This window comes from Melopsittacus undulatus (assembly GCF_012275295.1).
Source record: "Melopsittacus undulatus isolate bMelUnd1 chromosome W unlocalized genomic scaffold, bMelUnd1.mat.Z SUPER_W_unloc_2, whole genome shotgun sequence".
In the NCBI taxonomy this organism is placed as follows: domain Eukaryota; kingdom Metazoa; phylum Chordata; class Aves; order Psittaciformes; family Psittaculidae; genus Melopsittacus; species Melopsittacus undulatus.
In genome coordinates this window covers 2,302,837-2,322,829 of record NW_022993944.1, presented here as the reverse complement: position 1 = coordinate 2,322,829, position 19,993 = coordinate 2,302,837, and the positions used below count along the sequence as shown (strand labels likewise).

Below are 19,993 nucleotides of genomic sequence, written 5' to 3'. Positions count from 1 at the left end.
GAGTCATTAGACAAGTCAGTAAGCTCTGCATAAGGTTTGCTAGAGATAAATGGCAGGAAAAAAAGTCCCATAGCATCCAGTCTAGATAAAAACTGGTTGCTGGTAATTCTCTGTATCCTAATCCAATACAGGAAGAGGAACAAGCTGGATTTGCAACACCAGATCAAAAAAAAAAAATCCAGGAAATTGTAGGAACTGGCAAGAAACTGCTCTTTGACACACCAGTGACTGAAACACACCACCTAGAAACAGGTCTTAGGAAGAGAATCCTCCCTGAGCTGCAGTCCCCTGGTATAGCTGGCTCCATGGTCCCTCGGAGCTGGTTTTTGCTCTGCAGGTAAAGCACACCAAGTACACAATCACTTAAACCTGAGCTGGAAATCCTGACCTCTCCTCTCTTAAAACTAGCAGCCAACTAGCTTTAACAAACTAGTTGTGTTATCCAAAGAGGAATCAGTGAAACTGTTTCCTAGTATCTGCTAAGCTGTGAGGCACAGGATTTTGTAGTATTGGCAACACTGAAGCCACCTATCCTTATTCCAGCTAACTAGCAACTTTGTAGAGATCGTTGCTGAAGAGAATATCATAGCAGGGTACAAGTCATTAGAAATGAAGCTGAGCTGCTGTTTGTGCTCAGCATCCCTCTGCTGCTAGCACAATCCTTTCTAGCACAACTGTGTCAGGGACAAACCCTGCTCCTGATCTTGCAGCTAAGATATTTCTCTCTCCACACAACTGCCCTTCCCTTTTGCACATCAAAGCAAGACCCTACTATCTAGTCCCAACTGTTGTCCCCTTAGACCTCACCTAGAAAACCCAGCTGCTTTCAATAGACAGGGCAAAACACTGGAAAACCACAGGTTTTGGATGGGTGGAACAGAATTTGGAAGACCAGCTGGCCAGGAAGGATGGAACTGGAGAGAATAAGCACAGTGGCACGTGCGTCTCATAACTTTAATGTGTAACTACAGTATACATACATACATACAAGAAGTGGAAGAACTAAAGCCCAAGAACTAGAAAGGCTACAAAATACAACACATAGACCAATACTTTATAAAATATTCAAAGTCCTTACAAAATAGGCTGCATTAGGCCTTTGGGATTTTTTGTTTTATTGGGGTTTGTTTGTTTTTACCTTTTCTTTTTTTTTTTTTTTGCTAACTTAAAATGTGTGGTCATGGGGTGTGAGGGTGGGAAAAGGTCTAGATTTAACCCCCCTACCTTCCGAAATTTACAGGTGTCAAATAAACATACCCCCTCTCAAAAAAAAAACCAACCCAAAAAAACCACAAAAAACTCCCCCCACAACAAAAAACCTATAGGCCTGGTCCCTGGTTTCTTCACTAAAGCCAGCTGACCCTCTCCCAAAGGGCCTGCCTGAGGTGTCATCTTCAACAGAAAGGAGGTACTCTCCTGCTATCTATCAGCATTTGATGAAAAAGCAACACTGAACCTTAACCCCCTCCCCTCCCCCTTTCCCATGTTCCATAGTATTCCCACATTCCAAACACATCCACTTTTTTTTTTGATAAAACAACTTAGTGATTTAAAGGTCCCCCATCCACATAAAGAAAAATAAGTTATATAATATGACAACTAGCTTTTCAATATTCTTTGGGAGTCTGGGAACATCAGGACAAGGAGGTCTGCTCCAGACAAGTGCTTGGCATCAGCAGCTGCCCCTTTATTACAAAACTGGACAGGCACCAGTTACCCACCTGCCTTTTACACAATTTGCACAAACCCAGAAGTCCAGACAAACGTTTCTGTTCCTTGTACTTACACTAGTTCAAAATGATATTCACAGCATCGTCTGAATTTGGCCAAAAGTAAAAAAAAAATGGTTTAAAACTTTGGAACATTTTTGAATGACTGAAACTTTTAGAACAACTTTCACCCAGGATTGGTTGTGTCTACCCAATCAAGGGGGCTGGGAAGATCAGGAGGAGTCTTACAGAGTCTTCTGTCAGTTGATGGGATGAGGATCCCCAGGCTGGCACACTTACAACATGACATGTGTTTCATCTAACTGGCACCAGTCCCTTCCATCACTTGCTGGGCTTGCTTCTGCCCCATGCAGCACTGTGCGACTGACTGGAACAACCTGGACACAGAAGCAAAGCAGTGTTAGATGCATTTATGGCAGCAAGTGGTGCTTCCACTATGAAGCACCAAAACCTCATAGTGCAACTCAGCCCCTGCTTCAGATATACAGTTTCAGTTAATTTTGTGGTTAACTTATACTCACTTCTCAATTTCTGGGGCGCAGTGAACAAACTCATGGTTCCAGAACTTAAATGCTGGATTTTTTATCAGCTCAATGAAAGTAATAAGGAGACCCCAAGGATGAGGCCTGTTTACAATCAGTCGTTCCAAGAGAACCCTGAAATCCAAACGTAAAACCACTTAGAGCTCAAAAGAACCAACACAAAAGGAAGGAAAGTAAAAAGCTGGATGCTGGCACTCAAAACACCTTCCATCTCACCTAGTGATTTGCTCCTGGATGGCCTCAGTGTTGGCCTCTGCAAACAGGTAGAGCACAGTGCAACTGAAGTAGTGGGTGTGACTGTTGGGGTATCGCAGCTGGTTGGCAATTGCATTCAAGAAAAGGTACCGGCCTACAGAAGAAACAGAGAGTACAGATGGTCTCCCTTACACACATGCAGAAAGAAATAAGCAGCAGCTAGTATTGAGATGAAGGTTTGTGAGAATGCATTACAAAGGTACAAGAAACGAAGCCAACTGATAATATAAAAAAAAAACAACACAACAAAAAACAACAACCATCCTCCCCCAAAAACATAAAAAAAACACCCCAACACTTGATGTGGCAGAAAGAATTCAATTCCTCTTCATTAAACTTATTTCTCATTCCCTTGAATATCCTAAACATTTGGTTTGAACATTCTAACATAGCATGACTTGCTGTGAATTCCCTAGCAGCTACGTAAAATCACCACCTGTATTTCTCATAGTGCCAACAGATAATCCACTGTTAAATTTGACATCTCATGAAATAGAAGCATTTCCAGCTCACCTTCAGTATCCAGGTCTACTGCCAAATTCTGGAAGATGTCCATGTGAGCTGAGTGAGTAATGGTACTCATAGAGGGTGTGCTGCCTTTGTTGTGAATGTGCGCAATAGCTTGAGTGCCTACGTAGAGCACCAGGGCATTAATCAGCTGGATGTTGTAGCGGTTGCCAGGTTCATTTGATACCTAATAGGAAAGACAGAAAAAGCATTAACAGTCTATATTGCTTCAGCAACCAAAGGTACAGTACATACAACAACAGCATTCAAATCTCTTGATTATACAGAAAATAACACAGGGCATCCACAAATTCAATTTAACATTTATCCTTTTGTCTTGTTCAACATCTTTGTCAGTGACATGGACAGTGGGATTGAGTGCACCCTTAGCAAGTTTGCCGATGACACCAAGATGTGTGGTTCAGCTGATATGCTGGAGGGAAGGAATGCCATCCAGAGGGACCTTGACACGCTTGTGAGATGGACTGATATCAACCTCATGAAGTTTAACCATGCCATGTGCAAGGTCCTACACCTGGGTCGGAGCAATCCCAGGCACAGCTACAGGTTGGGCAGAGAAGAGATTCAGAGCAGCCCTGCGGAAAAGGACTTGGGAGTGTTGGTCAAGGAGAAAATGAACATGAGCCAGCAGTGTGCCCTTGGAGCCCAGAAAACCAACTGTATCCTGGGCTGCATCAAAAGGACCGTAACCAGCAGGTTGAAGGAGGTGATCGTGACACTACTCTGCTCTCGTGAGACCTCACTTGGAGTACTGTGTATAGTTCTGGTTTGCTCAACATAAAAAGGACGTGGAGCTGTTGGAATAAGTCCAGGGGAGGGCCACGAGGATGATCAGGGGACTGGAGCACCTCCTGTATGAGGACAGGCTGAGAAAGTTGGGGCTGTTCAGCCTGGAGAAGAGAAGGCTGCGTGGAGACCTCATAGCAGCCTTCCAGTATCTGAAGGGGGCCTACAGGGATGCTGGAGAGGTTCTATTCATTAGGGATTGTAGTGATAGGACAAGGGGTAACGGGTTGAAACTTAAACAGCAGAGGTTTAGACTTGATATAAGGAAGGAATTCTTTACTGTTAGGGTGGTGAGGTACTGGAATGTGTTGCCCAGGGAGGTTGTGAATGCTCCATCCCTGGCAGTGTTCAAGGCCAGGCTGGACAAAGCCTTGGATGGCATGGTTTACTGTGTGGTGTCCCTGCCCATGGCAGGGGGTTAGAACTTGATGATCTTAAGGTCCTTTCCAACCCTAACCATTCTATGACTCTATGATGATATATATATGTGTGTGTGTGTGTGGGGGGGAATTCTTAAAGAGCCAAGGCCACGTAGTGAGAGATCCCGATACCCTGAGCCTTGTTACTGTAAAGTAAGATTTTTAGCAGTCATAAGCAAGGTCAATTGTCTTGTTAGGCCTCTGTAATTTTCCACTGAAAACGTGCAGAGAATGATCTCTGCCAAGGTTGTAGTTTCCCACTGTATTTTTAGAGTAAGGTATTTAATTGCAATTATAACAAGTTATAAACATTAGCTTTGTAAACGGTAGTAACCTCTAGACTAACCAATTAGAGCTCAGTATCCAAGGCTGTTACATAAGAAACCTAAGGGTGTAAGGGTATAAAAGGAGCACTGTATCTGAATAAACTTTGGCAATTGCTTGATCACATTGATCGTCTCCGCGTTGTCCGTGACTCCTGCATCTACGTGTGCGTGTGTGTGTATAATCAAAAGCATTAAAAACGTGTTGACAGACCCAATGAACAAATTTTTGTGCCTCCGTCAAAAGGCAAAGGCAACGTGAATTCACCAGCAGTGCCAGAGGCTGGCTGAAACACACACCACCTATACAAATGCTTCCATATGAGCAATTTTCTGAGTAAGCCCAACTCCAGGCATGAAGTCTACTGCAAGCCAAGCCCTGTGATGTATGAAGCATGAGCTGGCCTTTATCTAATTTGCCTTTAACTCCTAAGGCATTAGCATGCAGATTCACAGATTTCTAGAACAATGAATCAATTCTGAATAAAAATTTAATCAGATGCTAAAAAGATTCAATCAAGTTCCATAAACACTGTTGAAACTCAGACAATGCCTGGGTAAGCAGTGCTGGAGTCATGATAGAAGCCACAAGATTCTTCATCACACAAAAGTTGAAGACCAAAAAAAAAACCCAAGCAAGCTTGATGCAAGCAGCTTTAAGTACAGTCTTCACTAAGATTTGCAAGGTTGTACACTGGAGACATGCAAAGGGAAGAAACAACCTTACATTTTCACCACAAGCATTTGGCAGCTCATGTAGATAAAAACCATCTGCTTTAAGATTAAAACATTTTAGGGTCCTTAAAGTCAACATTCCCTATGCGTTTCACAGGGCTTTACCGCTGCCTGGAACACATGCTTGCTACACACCAAACAAAATTCCTGCAAAGAAGGAAGGCGACTCAGGCAGTGAAATCATCTGTCCCATGCTATTTGAATTAAGCATCCTCAAAAACCACTTACCTGTAGGTTGCTGCGCAAGTCAGACAAAAAAGTGACAGGAGAGCGGGTTTTGAGATAGGAATCCAAGTCTTTCTTGAACTGAGGTGGCATCACTCCAGTGAAATTTGTGAGTATTCGTGGCGCAATATTAATCTCACTTAACATGTCTACCTGTGGAGAGAAAACCTGGTCAGCTAAACCATAAGTAATCTCTAAAGGGACAAACTGCAAAAGCAAATCCGTAAGTAATTATTACATCAACTACTGTTGTTGATCACTTTTTCCTACCAGCAATGAAAAGGAAACACTAGGCTTTTGCAGATTCCAGAGGAAACTTGGTCTCTAATGTGCAAACCTGTTAGATGACCATCTCAAGGAATGGAGAGTAGAGGATAAAAGAAGTCAAGGTTGAGGGCCACAGGGGAATTCAATTGCAGCCTCTGAAGTCTCCCTATCTACACTCAAGACTGTTTGGTAGTTTAAGAAAGTATCAACATCCACACAAGTCAGGAACAGCCTTCTTCAGTCTCAAGAAGTACTAAGTATTGCAGCTTTGCTCCCATCATCCTGCACAGTTCAGACAAGGAAGAATAATAGGACAATGCTTTAACAGTGTGAGAAAGTTTGCTTCTAATCATTCCATGATGAGGAGCCTGGCATATGCCCAAAGATTTAATTAGGTAACATTAACACTTCTCAAAGTCTCTCCTCACTATGCAAGAGGCATGTAGTTTATCTCATTATTTTCAAGATAAGATGGAATCTATGTTTCTAATACAAAAGTATTTGCAATTACATAGTGCTCTTCAACCATTAGTTAACTGAACTCCAGTCCCCACACATCCTGTGGAGCACAAACTGTACAATTCAGCATGAGCTGAACAAAACAGGCAGGAACTGTCATCTGAACTTTCAACAGCAACACCACAAAGACTGCTTAAGTAATCTGGTTTTTAGTGACAAATGAGATAGGAAAACGATAAAGATGCTCTTGCTCCAACATGGTATGCCTGCCAGATTTAGGAACATCATAAAACTAGTCTCCTTTTGGGAAAAGAAAAGCCCTCTGGTTTCCCATGCAAAAGCTGGGTACTCGGGGAAGGTCTCATATAATACAAGTCTCACCAGCCTGTCCTTTCAGGTTGAACCTGCACAGACCTTGCAAGTGAGCTAAGTGTCTAGGGGTGCCAACAAACCCATATAGAAAGAGGCAAGCTTTATGCTTCCAACTGCAACAGATTTCATGAAGACAAGCCTGTATTGTGCTCTGTGTACAAAACATTAAGTGTTACAAACATAACTGAAACCTACCTGCTTAAGGAAAAAAAAACAAAACAAAAAAACACAAAAACCCACTGTTCTGCTAGCTGGTATGTTTCCAATTACCCGTTAACATCCGAATGGTTGCATTAATTCAAGTATCAGTTAAATGGTTCCCAAAATTCCACAGTCTCCACAAGAAAGAAAAGAATTAAGAGTACTTAGAGCATTAAAGCTTCCCATTATCATACTCATGAAATGGAGTCCCACCTTTAGATTGGGGGTGAAAGGGTCTGGAAGCCTCATGTTCCGTGGGAAGGCACTCAGGATCAGATTCCTTAGCTGAATACAGTTAGGTGGGATCACATCACAGAAACCATAGTGGTAGTCACAAAGAAATTCTGGGAAATCATGCAACAAGACCAGCAACACACGCAGAGTGCCCTGAAAAAATACAGTATGAGAGAGAGCTTGCAAAGCCATCCTAGGAAGAAATTCATCTGGGGGGGCTAGCCAGTTTCTATCTCACACTGGATTTGCACTTAACTTTAAGATATAAATTCTAAAAGCACAATAAATACTATTTTGCTACCAGAACACCTCTACTTTCATACCACTTTGGTTGGAAGCAGCATCTATTAGCTGTTTGTTGGTTTTTTTTTCTTACCTTGTAAAGAATTTGCATAGGTTTAGCAAGTTCCACATTCCTAAGGAAAGGAGCCAAGTACTTGAAGAGATCGATCAATAACTGAGCATACATAGGCCAACCCTGCCAAGAGAAAAACAGCAGATGGAAAATGTGCAATGAAGAGCAGTTAACTTCAAAACCATAATTTGATTGGTCTTCATAAACCTGGATCAGAGTTATGCCCCACTGCTAGCTTTAGCAGTGAGTGCAGCACAGCTTTAGCTGTGCGTTGTATGCTACGGGTGTTTCCAAAACACTCTACATGCCATTCTGGGTCAACAGTATTTGGGCTGGACTACAGCTCTTCCAGACTGACAAAGGCATGTTTATTAACTTCAAACTATGGGCTGTAGGGTGAATTACTGACACAAAGATTCTCCTCCATGCAGTTAGGTGACTCTGAATATGGAAGACAACAACATGGAACAGCTATGCTACTAGCACACTACAAGAGATGTGAAACAGCACCACACCAGATAAGCATCTGTGTGAGCTTTTTAATTCAGAAGAGATAAACTGCAGCCACACCTTCTGCTGTGGTGTATGTGCCAGCATTCTTGCAATAAATATCCGATGGGAGATCAGTTCCAGCCAGGCATAAACAAAACCTGGAGCTTTTGTAGGCCTCAGGATGTGAAATGTGTTACTGAAAGAAAAGTTAGAGCAGGTTAGAAGTGCACAGCAATAAGATTACTTTTCATAACATTGAAGGAGAACATACATAGCCCTTGAAGCAAGGCATTTTAGCCTCCTAGGTTTTACCAGTCATCTTCCTTAAAACAAGCAAGTAGACAGTACATAGGAGAACCAGTTACTCCAAATGTGATTAAGCCACCACAAAGGAACAGTGAGATAGCTTTTGGATGAAAAAATCTTGATCCTACGAGGAAAGAATGAGCACTGTGGCCAATCTCAAATACATACCAGAAAGCTGTGAGTGTCTGGAAGTTGATGGTTTCTAGCACATGCTCAGGAGCATTTAATTCCAACAGCAGCATGATGAAAATGCGATGGTAAGGAAGCTGCTGAAACTCACTCTGCCGAACATCATGGTCTTGCAGAAGAACTCCCACCACAATACCAAGGACCTAGAGAGATTAAGGCATGTCAGTGGTGACAGCAAGAATTACTTTGCAAGTCAACCTACAGGTAATACTTTAACCACCAGGTAAAAAAAAAAAACCTGCAGATTCTAACAAGAACCAAAACTTTCAGTTATTGGCAGTGTTCTGAAAATTAATATAATTTGTATCAGCAACTCTCAAACATGATACTTGGTTCTCCCTGTCCATGGGCTACAATGACTGACTGGGCAGTGTTGGGATACCTTAGCTACCTAAGACTACCTAGCCATAAACAGTAGTGTAAGAGTATAGGCAAGGCCCTCACAAAATCAAGGCAGACACCCAGGAATCAACTACTTTAAAGCATAATTTTAATGCCTCAAAACAACAGCAGAAGACTTTTTCATTTCAGGGCACAAAGGTGAGCTTCAGGTTTCTTTGATATGAATTCTTTGTGAACAAGAAAGCCACCTGGCATCCTGATGCTCCTGATAAACTCAACAGTTTATCAAGTCCTCAATTTGATCCATCAGCAGTAGCCTGCATTAAGGTCTACATTTCACATTAATCAGCAAAGGCACACCCAATTCTGCACTTTAAATGCAAGAAGTACAAAATGGGTTCCCAACCTTATTCAGAAGGTTGATCTTTGTAACTGTGTTGGTTGCCTCCCCAGAGTGCTTTACTAGCAGTGCAATAAGTCGCACAAAGGCATCCAGATTGTGGTAGCACTTGGCTCGAATCATAGTGGGGTTGGCAGTGGGGTTATGCTGCTGCTCAGCCTGAGCACGATAGCTGATTTCAACACACATTTCAGTGCAGAGGCGGAAAAAGCGGGTGATCAGGTCATCAGTTTTCAGGATTCCTTGCTGGTGCATCTATCCAGGAAAAGAAAAAAAAAAAAACAGAACTATAACCACAGAAAGTGCATTCGACAACTTATTTCAAACAACACACACTTTACAAAGAACCCACCTTGCATGGCACAATTTTTACCCTTCTCTTAAAGAGAGATGAGTAGCAAAGCTATCACTGCTACTCCTCCCAAATATGAGTATTTTCAAGGCAATATGAAGGTGGCAACACAGTTTCAGTGAAGGCATTTACTCCCAAATAGTCTTTTTGATCCAGGTTCTTTTCAACCATCATCATAGCTGAGGAACCTGTTTCAGTATCAGTTCTGTCACCAGCACTCAACCTTGCATGAAGGTCAGCAAGAGGCAGTAGCAGTTCAGTCTCTGGCCTTCAGGGCAAACTTCAGCTGCTAGTTCAGGAACCATCACTACTTTGCAGCAACATAGAATCCCAGACTGGTTTGGGTTGGAAGGGACCTTAAAGCTCATCCAGTTCCAACCCCCTGACACAGGCAGGGACACCTTCCACTAGAGCAGGTTGCTCCAAATGTCCAACCTGGCCTTGAACACTACCAGGGATGGAGCAGAAGACTGCAGAAACCATTTGCATTTGGAGACTGAATTTTCCTTACAGGAGCATTACATGCAGAGAAAGACTGGGTAGGCTTTTTTGTTTGTTTTGCATCTGGGTTTGTTTTTAGTAACATACACCTTAAATAGACTTTTTTTATTTATCATCTGTAGTATTAAAGCCATCAAAATGAAATAAATTACATTGCAGGAAACCTCTGTGTTTTGAATAAAGCCTCTTCTAAAATCCTACTGCACAGACACAAAGCTGTATAAACAGTATAACAGCTAACTCTTAGAGAACTTCTATTTCTGGAGAAACCTTTGTTTTAGAAAAGGAATTCATGTATCTGCCTTCAAAGTTCTATGCTCCTTGTTCTAAAGAGTAGTGCAAAGAAAGCAACACATTTTAAGCAGCCAAAATTATGGTTAAGTTCAGTAACAAGATCTTGTTTAACAGTTATCACAAAATATTCCTCAAAAAACCCCATATCTAATGCCTGTAAGGAAAAAATTATATATCAACACTGCACTTTGATATACTGCATTTGCTATTTCAAATCTGATCAAGTATGTACAAAAGGTAAGCAAACAATTGTGATAAGAGTGAAGCAGGACAAAATTGCATTGAGCATTACGAGTACACTATACTGAAGTATGTTTTATAAGCATACTTTAAGGTATAAAAAGAGGAAGGTCACATGAAGAGGTAAAATTTATTTTTAAAAAGTGAGTTTAACACAAGACCCATTGAAAACATTTCAAAAAGACACTATGCAGAAGTCAGACCAACAGAAAACTGAGAAAACACTGTAAATACACTAAGTCGGGGGCTTCCTTACAGCTGCAGTCAAGGAGCTGCCTGGAAGACAGTTTTATGATGATGATTGCAAATATATAGGGATTTTAGTACCACTTGTTTGGCTACTGAGGGCATCTTCCTGTTCAGTCACAGCTGGAAGGCAGATGTGTGCTGTTCACCACAGCTGTTAAGGTGTCCTGGAGAAAAATGTTGGAGGCCATTTAAAAATTTAGGCACCTCTTTAGCTAATGAAGTTTCAATTTTTTTTCTCACTCTAATGAATGATTCCAGTAAGAATAAGGATTCCCTTGTTCACATGGTCTGAAATAATTCACTTGCAACTCTATTTAGTAGCAATTTCCTTCTGCAGGCTGTCGGAGCTTTTACCTGTTACCCATAAGGAGCAACACTAGTAAAGCTTCATTACACAGAGCATGTCAGAACTATTCCTAAGAACTCTCTCAGCTGAAGCTCTCCCACCAAACTTAACCCAAAACTGAACTGACAACTTGTTGCTACAGTATCTGAAGAGCACAATTTCGTGAAGGATAGGAGTTTCTGCAGAACGTTACCATCAAAACCAGGCAAAATTTTGATAGTCAATTGCCATACACCTGAAAGTTTCAAAAGGATACTTTAAAACAAAGGGCATCACACCCTACTGATGTTGAATAAAAAGCACCTTTCTTTCCAAAAGCTCTACCTGTCCAACAAATGCAGAGAATGCTTTGGTACTGTCACGGCCTGCTGCAGCTGAATGGTAGAGGTTCACCCACTCCCTCAGTAGGTATTCTGCCTTCTCCCTCAGACCTGGTGGGTCATCATACTCAGAGGCTTGGGAAATTCCTGAATGCATCATGAAATTGGGACCTCCGTGAGCACGGTCAATCATTGCTTCATAGTTTGATCGGACTACTTCCATCAGCTGGGGTAACCTAACACAACAGAGCAAGAACTGAGTTAGAATATCTCCTCCCCCAGAAGGTGCAGGAACCAGAAAGCTCAGTCAAATATAGTTGAAAGAAAACAAATTATTTCTTATACTAAATCTTCATATCTTTCAGTCCTCACTGGAAGAGCAGAAAAGTCACGGATGCAGATACATTTATGATGAAAGAAGGAACTCTGAAATCATCCAAGCCTTGAAGTTCCACTCAAATTTATCCAGTAGTGTGCTGCAACAAAGCACCACAAGTACTAGAAATAACTTCACTTTTGCAGGCTTCAGAAGCCCTAAAATGCTCTGAGACAGTGAGTTGTCAGTGTTAAACAGCCTGGCTGGGGCACTACATTTGGCTGCAGTGAAAGTCAAGTCATACAGCAAAGACAGTGCAACCAAACTGCAGGCTAAAGGACTTTTGTTTCAGGACCTCCCATTAGCAGTTGTGTTGGTAGTGGCAGCCACTGCTAGCACCAGCACCAGGTGCTGGTTGCTCTCACAGAAATCCCAAGTTCTCCGAGCTCCAATCAATTTCTTCCTCAGACTCAGCAGCAATTGCTTCCACCTTAGTAACAGGAGGCCTGCAAGTCCCAAAGGTACTTCCAGATGCAGTGGCTATTTGCTGCCCAATTATCTGCTGGTGGATACACAAGCCACACAAGACTGGTGGATGATTACTTTGCAGACTCCAAACAAAATTGTCTAAAGAAGCAAATAGGATTGTTAAATTTGATTAACTGCTTGTGATTAACAAATAAGCATATTAACAACTAGATACTGAACATCCGAACACATCAAAATTTTGCCTAAATTTGAGATGAGGCAAGAATTCAATGAAGCTTCTCACAGTATCATGGTATTTTGGAGCACAGTGCATAGAAGGATTTTCCTGATCAAGCATTCAGCTTGCCATGATGCTGCAGCTGCCTCTATTTTTTGATATAAAAATCAGCACAATTACATTGAGTAACAGCTTTGACACAGGACTGCAGCCCTGGAGAAAACTTATAGCTGTATGATTTCAGACACTGTCTATATAATATTCAAATCATAAATGAGAACAAGTAGTAATATATTGCACAGTGTTTCAATCTCACCCTTCTGGGGCATTTCCTCTGGAATGAGCATTAATCCTCATGAGTGTCTCAATTGTGTGAAACAGATCTGCCTCTGTTACATGGGCAACACTTCTCTCATCCACCAACAGGATCTTTACCAACTGCATGGCAAATGCCACAGCCATGTAGTTCAAGCCATTCTCCATTGACTGTCAATATAAAAAAGGAAATTAAAGTTCAATCACAAATTTTGCAGTGGACTGACCATTACGATTCTCCTACAAAAGAGCAGGTTCCCTTTACCTGAGCCAAGTGGAGGTCATACTGCTGCATGTTAACAAGGTGATTGCGGATAAGCAGCTCCACAGCTTCCACATTGTACTTGTACTCATCTCTGCATTCAATCAGGCACCTGAAAAATTGGACTGCTTTTATAAAGTGTACTTAACACAGCTTAAGTGAAGCAATTCAAATCTAATACTTCAGAAACTACCATTCACCATGATTAATTACTTGGTTCCAAAAGAAGCCTCTTCTAGAGCATTCTCTGAGATAATGTTTGAGTTCAGAACAGCCATCAGCCTCAAGCATTTGTTGCCCTGCACAACTGGTCACAACAGCCCTTCAAGAGCTTCAGCAGAAGCAGCCTCTCTTCTGAGGACAAAGAGGCACAGCTACCTCACTGAAACATCAGTGCTCCTGCTGCAGGCATATGCCATGTCACATAGTTTGTGACAGCTCAGAGATTCTCTGTAAAATAAGGGACCCCCCCCCGAAGCATTTCTAATGTCTAATTCCATTGAAGATTCCTATCATGTTCTAGATGAAGCAGCATTATCAGAAGATCTAGTTACTTTTGGCAAAAAAGCTAGTTATTTTTGTCCAAATTGCAGCAATGCAAAATCTTAACAGGCAAGAGATTCAGAATAACACAGGAACTCCCAAAAACTGATGAAAGCTACATCAGTGTTCCTGTTGTCTCATAACTGACCTAGTAATTTGTTTATTACACCACGGAGATCCATAGGCACGACCGTCCTGCAGAGCCTTCAGCACAAGCAGATGGCACTCACGATAGCGAAGCAGAAGGTCAGCATCTGCCCCACTGGTGGCATCCAGTAAGCCTTCTACAGCCTAGAACAAATGCAACCTGTGAGCAGAGGAAACAAGTCCTCTTCCAAATCTTCTGCAAATTACATCAGCAAGAGTTATCACCAGAAGATTCAGATTTGCTAAAACCAATTTAGTGATGGTGTTGACCCCTTAATGAGACTATGTGAGATTTTACCAGCTACTATGGCATCAACATGTTCATTGCACTCAGCTGTCCTACCACAAACAAGCTTCTCTACACCCCACTGGCTTTATATATGCACCAGTCTGAAAGGTTTCATTAGTTTGTGCTGCAGCTTCTCTAAGTAAATGCCTCCTCACAAGCAATTCTGCACATGGCTCATGAAAAATAAAATGGAAGGAGATTTGTAGAACCTGCCAGAGGTCAGCTCTGAGATGCATCTGCACCAGTCTATAGCAAATGGAAGATGAGTCTTACAGGGGCGGCACAATTTAGATGGGCAAGTCCTAGTCAGGATTAGATCCTTTAATAGGTAACAAGCACTACCAGCCAAGAATAAAGAGTTTCCCTCCAGCTTTCAGTACTTGTGTTCCTCCACTGTTCTTGGATCCTCAGGTAGACAGCTCCACATCCTTCCACTTTCCTCAAATGGTTTTTTCTCCACATGTCACTACACTCTGCACTACTAATCAGGCACAGATACCAGCTCAGAACTCACTGTGACACTCCCCGCCTGGTATAGTCTACTAGTTCTGGCTGGGATGGATTTAATTTGCTTCCTAGCAACCCATAAGGTACTGTGCTTTGGATTTGTGCTGAAACAGTTGATAACACACCAGTGTCTTGCCAGTTGCTGAACAGCACTTGCACAGCATCAAGGTTTTCTTTCCCACCCTGCCTCCCCCACCAGTTGGTAGGCTGGAGATGGGCAAGAAGCTGGGAAGCAACACAGCTAGGACAGCTGACCCAAACTGAATCAAAGGATGTTCCATATCATATGACATCATGCTCAGCAATAAAAGCTCAGGGAAAGGAGAACAAAAGGGGGCATTCATAGCCATGTTTGCCTTCCCAAGCAAATGTTCCATGTGCTGAAGCCCTGCTTCAGGAGTGGCTAGACAGCTGCCTGCTGATAGGAAGTAGTGATTTTTATTTTTGTTCTGCTTGTGCACATGGCTTTTCTTTCCCTACTAAACTGCCATAATCTGAATGAACAAGTCAGCTTGCCTTCCCTTTATTTTCTCCTTGTCCTTCAGAGGAGCAGAATGACCCACCAGGCACACTCATTTATCAGTTACTGCAAAATACAATCCCCAAGTGTACCACTATAAATCCAGTCCTATGCTCAGTAATATCTACCCACATAGACAGTTCAAACATTGTCTTAGCCTCCAAATCATCCTGAAATCAAAGACTATTCCTGAGTGCAATAGCTCTCTACTTGCCCCATCTGAACAAAACTATGTCCCAGGATTCTGTACCTGCTTCGTTCCACAGCAGCCTGGCCACCAAATGAACACCATGACCCTCTTCCAATTTTATTTACTGAATTTCCAAAGACAGAAGTTGCTTAGTACTGTTCACCAAACAAGTTCCACAGGATGCATAAAGGTACACAGTCACCAGCAAGACAATCCACAAGCGAGATGAGTAATAAACTCTGGATGACTTGTTACAGGAAAAGAGTTGCTAACACTCACCTTCTGCAGTAGTCCAAGTGCAGCAATAGCATCTCGAGAGTTCCGAGCTACTACTACAGCCTCCAAGAGGCTGCGCAATGCTTGAGCTTGAGGATTCATGGACAGGGTGTGTGGAATGGACTGCAGGTGCTGTTCCAGTTCTGTCATACATTTGTCATAGATTTGTGCTACATCATCCGTAGCCCAAGCTTGCTGCTTAAGAGAAAGTGGGAATGAGTGATTTTTGCAAGGATCATATTTATGAAATCAAATACTAACTGGCTATTCGGTATCCAGAATTTAGACCTCTACAGTACTGTGGTTAGTTATGCTGGGATTTTAAATACACAAATATGAGCAAATTAAACGGTGGAAATAACTAGCAAACAATTCCAGCAGTCCATAAGACCAAGAATGCATACAAAAACCTGTTTGTTATCTCAAAATCCATGGTTGCCATCCATGACCTTCCTGCAAAAGTAACATGGGATTTGAATAAAATATTTCACTGCTACTGAAACTACATGTGGTAATTACAATTTGCAGATCTTGTCCCAATTTGGATTACAACCCCTTAAGACTGGATGTTTTAATGTTAAACTAATAGCAACATAAAACTAATGCATCTTACAGCCACTACTCCCAAGCCTGATTCTTACTATGCTTCTAGCAAAGGACACAATATTCACCAACAGGGCTATAGTACTACTCACAAACCAATTAATTAAAAAAATCTCTACCTTCATAGGCTGAGCCAAGAATCCTGTGGGCTGAGTTAAGTCATTGGTAGGCAGGAAGCCAGGGACATTGCGTGCAAACTCTTCATAAACAGCCAGCTGTTTTGGGTCCACACCTCCAACCTTTGCAATGAAATGAACAGACATTAACCTCATTGTTAAACAGTGGCACATAAGAAATTAGGGTAGTTTGTGTAACAGGTAGCTGCTCAGTCACACTCTTAAACTGAGTAGGATTCAGCTGCTCTGCACTGAGGTCCTATGTCTTCAGCCACACCTTCTAACAAGAGGATTTTTCTCTACAACTGCAACTCACATTCCCAGAAGAAGGAACAACTGAACAGCAGTTTCATGCACATTTAACACACAAGAAATGCTCTGCTGAGAGCACAAGATATGTCCTTTAAGGGAAGAAAACATGAGATAAGACAATGAAATAGACTAGTCATCTTTCAGTGAAAGGAACAGTACAGCACAAGAGACAGGACTTCCAACATCCTCAAGGAACTGAGGAAAATGAACACTCACTGCAGAACAACATATTCATGCCTTTCCATTACTAATCAAACTAATAGTTGCACTAGTAGACAAAACTAGCAATATACAGGATTGCTCAACTGAGACTGCCATCTACTTTTGATTATCAGGAGGGGGAGAACCACCACATCAGTGTGGCTTGGTTAATATCCTCACCTTTAACCTGATCTGTTCTGGCATCCTCTCAGCCTGGTAAGTTAACACAACAGGATCACAGTACCGACGACCCTCTTGTCTAGCATGTTTTCTGAGCTCAAATTCCTGTGAGGAAAAAACCCAAACACCACACTGACTTTTAGACACTGAGTCTGGATGTATATGAGCACACATAATGCTTCTAAAAGGCAGCAGTCCCATACTTACAGTTGCAAGCCTCTTGTCCATCTCAGGGCCTGCTTTTTCCACAGCTGTCTTTTGGATAAAGCAGCAGGCCAGCTCACAGTTGTCCTGTGCTATCTGGGCTGTTGCCTGCTCTATCATGTCCCTCTGTTGTGGGGAGGCTGCCTATTGAAAACCACAATCATCAGTGAAGGCTGTAAATATTATTAATAGCCTTAAAATCTGCACCATTGTCTGTACCAAACATAAGCAATAAAAAGGAATGCTCTTCGGAATGCACTCTCTTTGCATGGAATATACAACAGTAAATTTCATTTTGCATAACTTTGATTAAAACATGGAGGCAAGACAACAGCAAAGACTTTCAAACAAGGAACAACACAGCAGGAGGTTCTCCATCTTCACCACCAACCTATCTCCAGGGCACAGACATAAAGCTCTGCTTTGGAATGATGCGCCTATGATAGATGCTAATGCAGGAAAAACAAACCTCACATCAGAGTGTAAAAGTTCTCCCACTTCCTATGTTGCAATCAAAAGATACAAAGGTGCATCACTAAATGGAAGAGTAGTCCTAACCCTTTTCAGTGGGTTCCGTTTCTGATACAGATTTTCTTCTTTCCTTCTTGGAGTCTGGTTTAAGAGAACCCTGAACAGTTGGACTTACTTTCCAGGGTGCAAAGCAGCAATTCCCACTGGAAATAGAATATACATAAGCAACAAACCATCCAATCTACTTGGATTTGCTTGCCCATTAAGATCTATCCCTCTTTCATTAATCCCCGAGAACTAAACTACTTCTCTGAAAAGGAATTCTTAACTCACTTCACAAAATAAGCCAGATGTCAATTTCTAGATGTCTTGTATAGTACTTTTTCTGCAACACAATGTTTTTATAATTACCCCTTAAAGAAAACTTCATTGGATTACAACTGGCCCTGTATCAACACCAGATCTTCAGGGATAAAAAAATATTGACTATTATGTTACATTTTCACAGCATTTGTCACATTTTGCAAGCACTGCAACACACAGCACTAAGTCTTCCACAAAACTTGGGTTACTTTCGCTTACACATGTCCTTCAGGGGTACACATTAAATATGCCTGGCTCTAACACTGGTCTATGCTCACTCTCCCTCCACAACTGTCACATTGCTACCTTCTCTTGGATACCACCCAAGATATAACCAGAATTCTCCAAGGACCTCCTTGTCTGAACTGTAGTCATATCTGATACTTTACTGGGTTCAGCTCTGGGGCCCCCAATGCAAGAGGGATGTGGACCTGCTCAAGTGAGTCTAGAGGAGACCATGAAGATGTTCTGAGGGCTGGAGCACCTCTGCTCTGGAGACAGGATGAGAGAGCTGGGCTTGTTCAGCCTGGAGAAGAGAAGGCTCCAGGGAGACCTTAGAGCAGCTCCAATGCCTAAAGGGGCTACAAGAAAGCTGGAGAGGGGCTTTTGACAACGGTCTGTAGGGACAAGACAAAGGGGAATGGCCTTAACCTGACAGAAGGGAGACTCAGATGAGATCTTATGAAGAAGTTCTTTCCCTGGGAGGGTGGTGAGGCCCTGGCACAGGTTGCCCAGAGAAGCTGTGGCTATCCCATCCCTGGCAGTGTTCAAGGCCAGGTTGGACCTTGGAGCAACCTGCTCTAGTGGAAGGTGTCCCTGCCTGTGGCAGGTGGTTGGAACTGGATGAGCTTTAAGGTTCCTTCCAACCCAAACCATTCTAGGATTCAAGCATGAATCACAGTAAGACTGCATACCAAAGGAATATCCACCCCACCCCCATCAGAGGATAACAGCACTTTCCCTTATGGTTACCAGCTTGACACCCAAACTCCAAACTGTTAGCACAGGTGCTAACAGTGGTCACTGGCTGAGCTCACGAACAAAGCAATACTAAAACTGTTTACTCCCATCCTTGTGTTTAAGATGTATGGAACAAGATTAACTTGTATGCTTTTCCTGCTCTTCATCTCAGCAATCACGCTACCTGAAGTCCTGTATATGAAGGGTAATTTGAGGCCTGGGAGTTACAGCATGGAATATCCATCCCATACTTGCAGATGCAGTTCTCTGTAACATTCTGCAATCCCTTCAGAACATTAAATCCTGCCCTCAAGGCAATTACTATGCAAGAGAGCAATGCCACTGCAAAAGGTCCTTTGCACTGTCACTCCCTATGAGATGGGAGACAGTGACATGCCCTTAACCAAGAGATAGGCAGTCCCTGAACTACTTTTCTTTTAAATCCCTGAAAGGATATATGCCTTGATCTTTCAGATATCTTTATGCTCTTGTGTCTGTGCTGACACCAATGGTAAGCACAGCAACTACTCTAGGTAGCAGCTGCTGTTCTGGACAGCATGTCATGAACTGTTCCATTTAGTCAAGAAAGTAAAGCCACCACTTCAGCTCAAACTTTGTTTATTAAGAGACCTGAAAATAGCCTCTAGAAAACCCAATGAATTCACAAGCTGTGCAGAAGAGTCTTTATATATCTGCTAACAGCACAAGTGAATAAAATCTGCCTCAAGCGTGCATGCTGAAACAATCCATGACATCACCAGAAGGTCCCAGAATCAATTCTGTCCTCCCACTCTATTCTACCTCAAACCCCACAGAAAGATAAGCACTCCAAGGCTTCATAATGGGATCAGACTGGAGAGAAAAGGTTGACAAAATGAAAAGGTAGTTGGGAAGTTTGTGTGTAATAAAGCAAGATCTACTTTACAGGCTTTAGAGTGCTTGACATGAACTGTAATCTCAGTAGTCTTTCTGCTGTAGTTCTACAAGAGTAATGAAATTTTTGTCCACTAAATTAAGCTCCACACTAGTTAAACCACATAATTAATCAGC

At 42.2% G+C, this 19,993-nt stretch overlaps 1 protein-coding gene across 12 annotated transcripts in view; it reads right to left on the bottom strand.

Moving 5' to 3' along the window:
- LOC117438218 (CCR4-NOT transcription complex subunit 1-like) overlaps positions 1-19,993 on the bottom strand; it is a 100,892-nt gene that overhangs the window by 9,073 nt on the left and 71,826 nt on the right. For 5 of the 12 annotated variants that reach the window (XM_034073706.1, XM_034073710.1, XM_034073709.1 and 2 more), the window contains 18 exons: positions 17,153-17,293; positions 16,946-17,050; positions 16,256-16,375; positions 15,537-15,731; positions 13,753-13,895; positions 13,065-13,173; positions 12,801-12,970; positions 11,446-11,698; positions 9,167-9,415; positions 8,398-8,561; positions 8,002-8,119; positions 7,453-7,554; positions 7,056-7,229; positions 5,547-5,696; positions 3,041-3,221; positions 2,489-2,621; positions 2,252-2,386; positions 941-2,107 (listed from right to left, as the gene is read on the bottom strand). In XM_034073706.1, the coding sequence (XP_033929597.1) occupies positions 2,029-2,107; positions 2,252-2,386; positions 2,489-2,621; positions 3,041-3,221; positions 5,547-5,696; positions 7,056-7,229; positions 7,453-7,554; positions 8,002-8,119; positions 8,398-8,561; positions 9,167-9,415; positions 11,446-11,698; positions 12,801-12,970; positions 13,065-13,173; positions 13,753-13,895; positions 15,537-15,731; positions 16,256-16,375; positions 16,946-17,050; positions 17,153-17,293 (2,721 nt within the window). In that variant the 3' untranslated portion in view covers positions 941-2,028. Of the gene's footprint in view, positions 1-940; positions 2,108-2,251; positions 2,387-2,488; positions 2,622-3,040; positions 3,222-5,546; positions 5,697-7,055; positions 7,230-7,452; positions 7,555-8,001; positions 8,120-8,397; positions 8,562-9,166; positions 9,416-11,445; positions 11,699-12,800; positions 12,971-13,064; positions 13,174-13,752; positions 13,896-15,536; positions 15,732-16,255; positions 16,376-16,945; positions 17,051-17,152; positions 17,294-19,993 lie in introns of those variants that run through there. The other 7 variants (XM_034073713.1, XM_034073717.1, XM_034073715.1 and 4 more) reach the window with 4 other exon arrangements.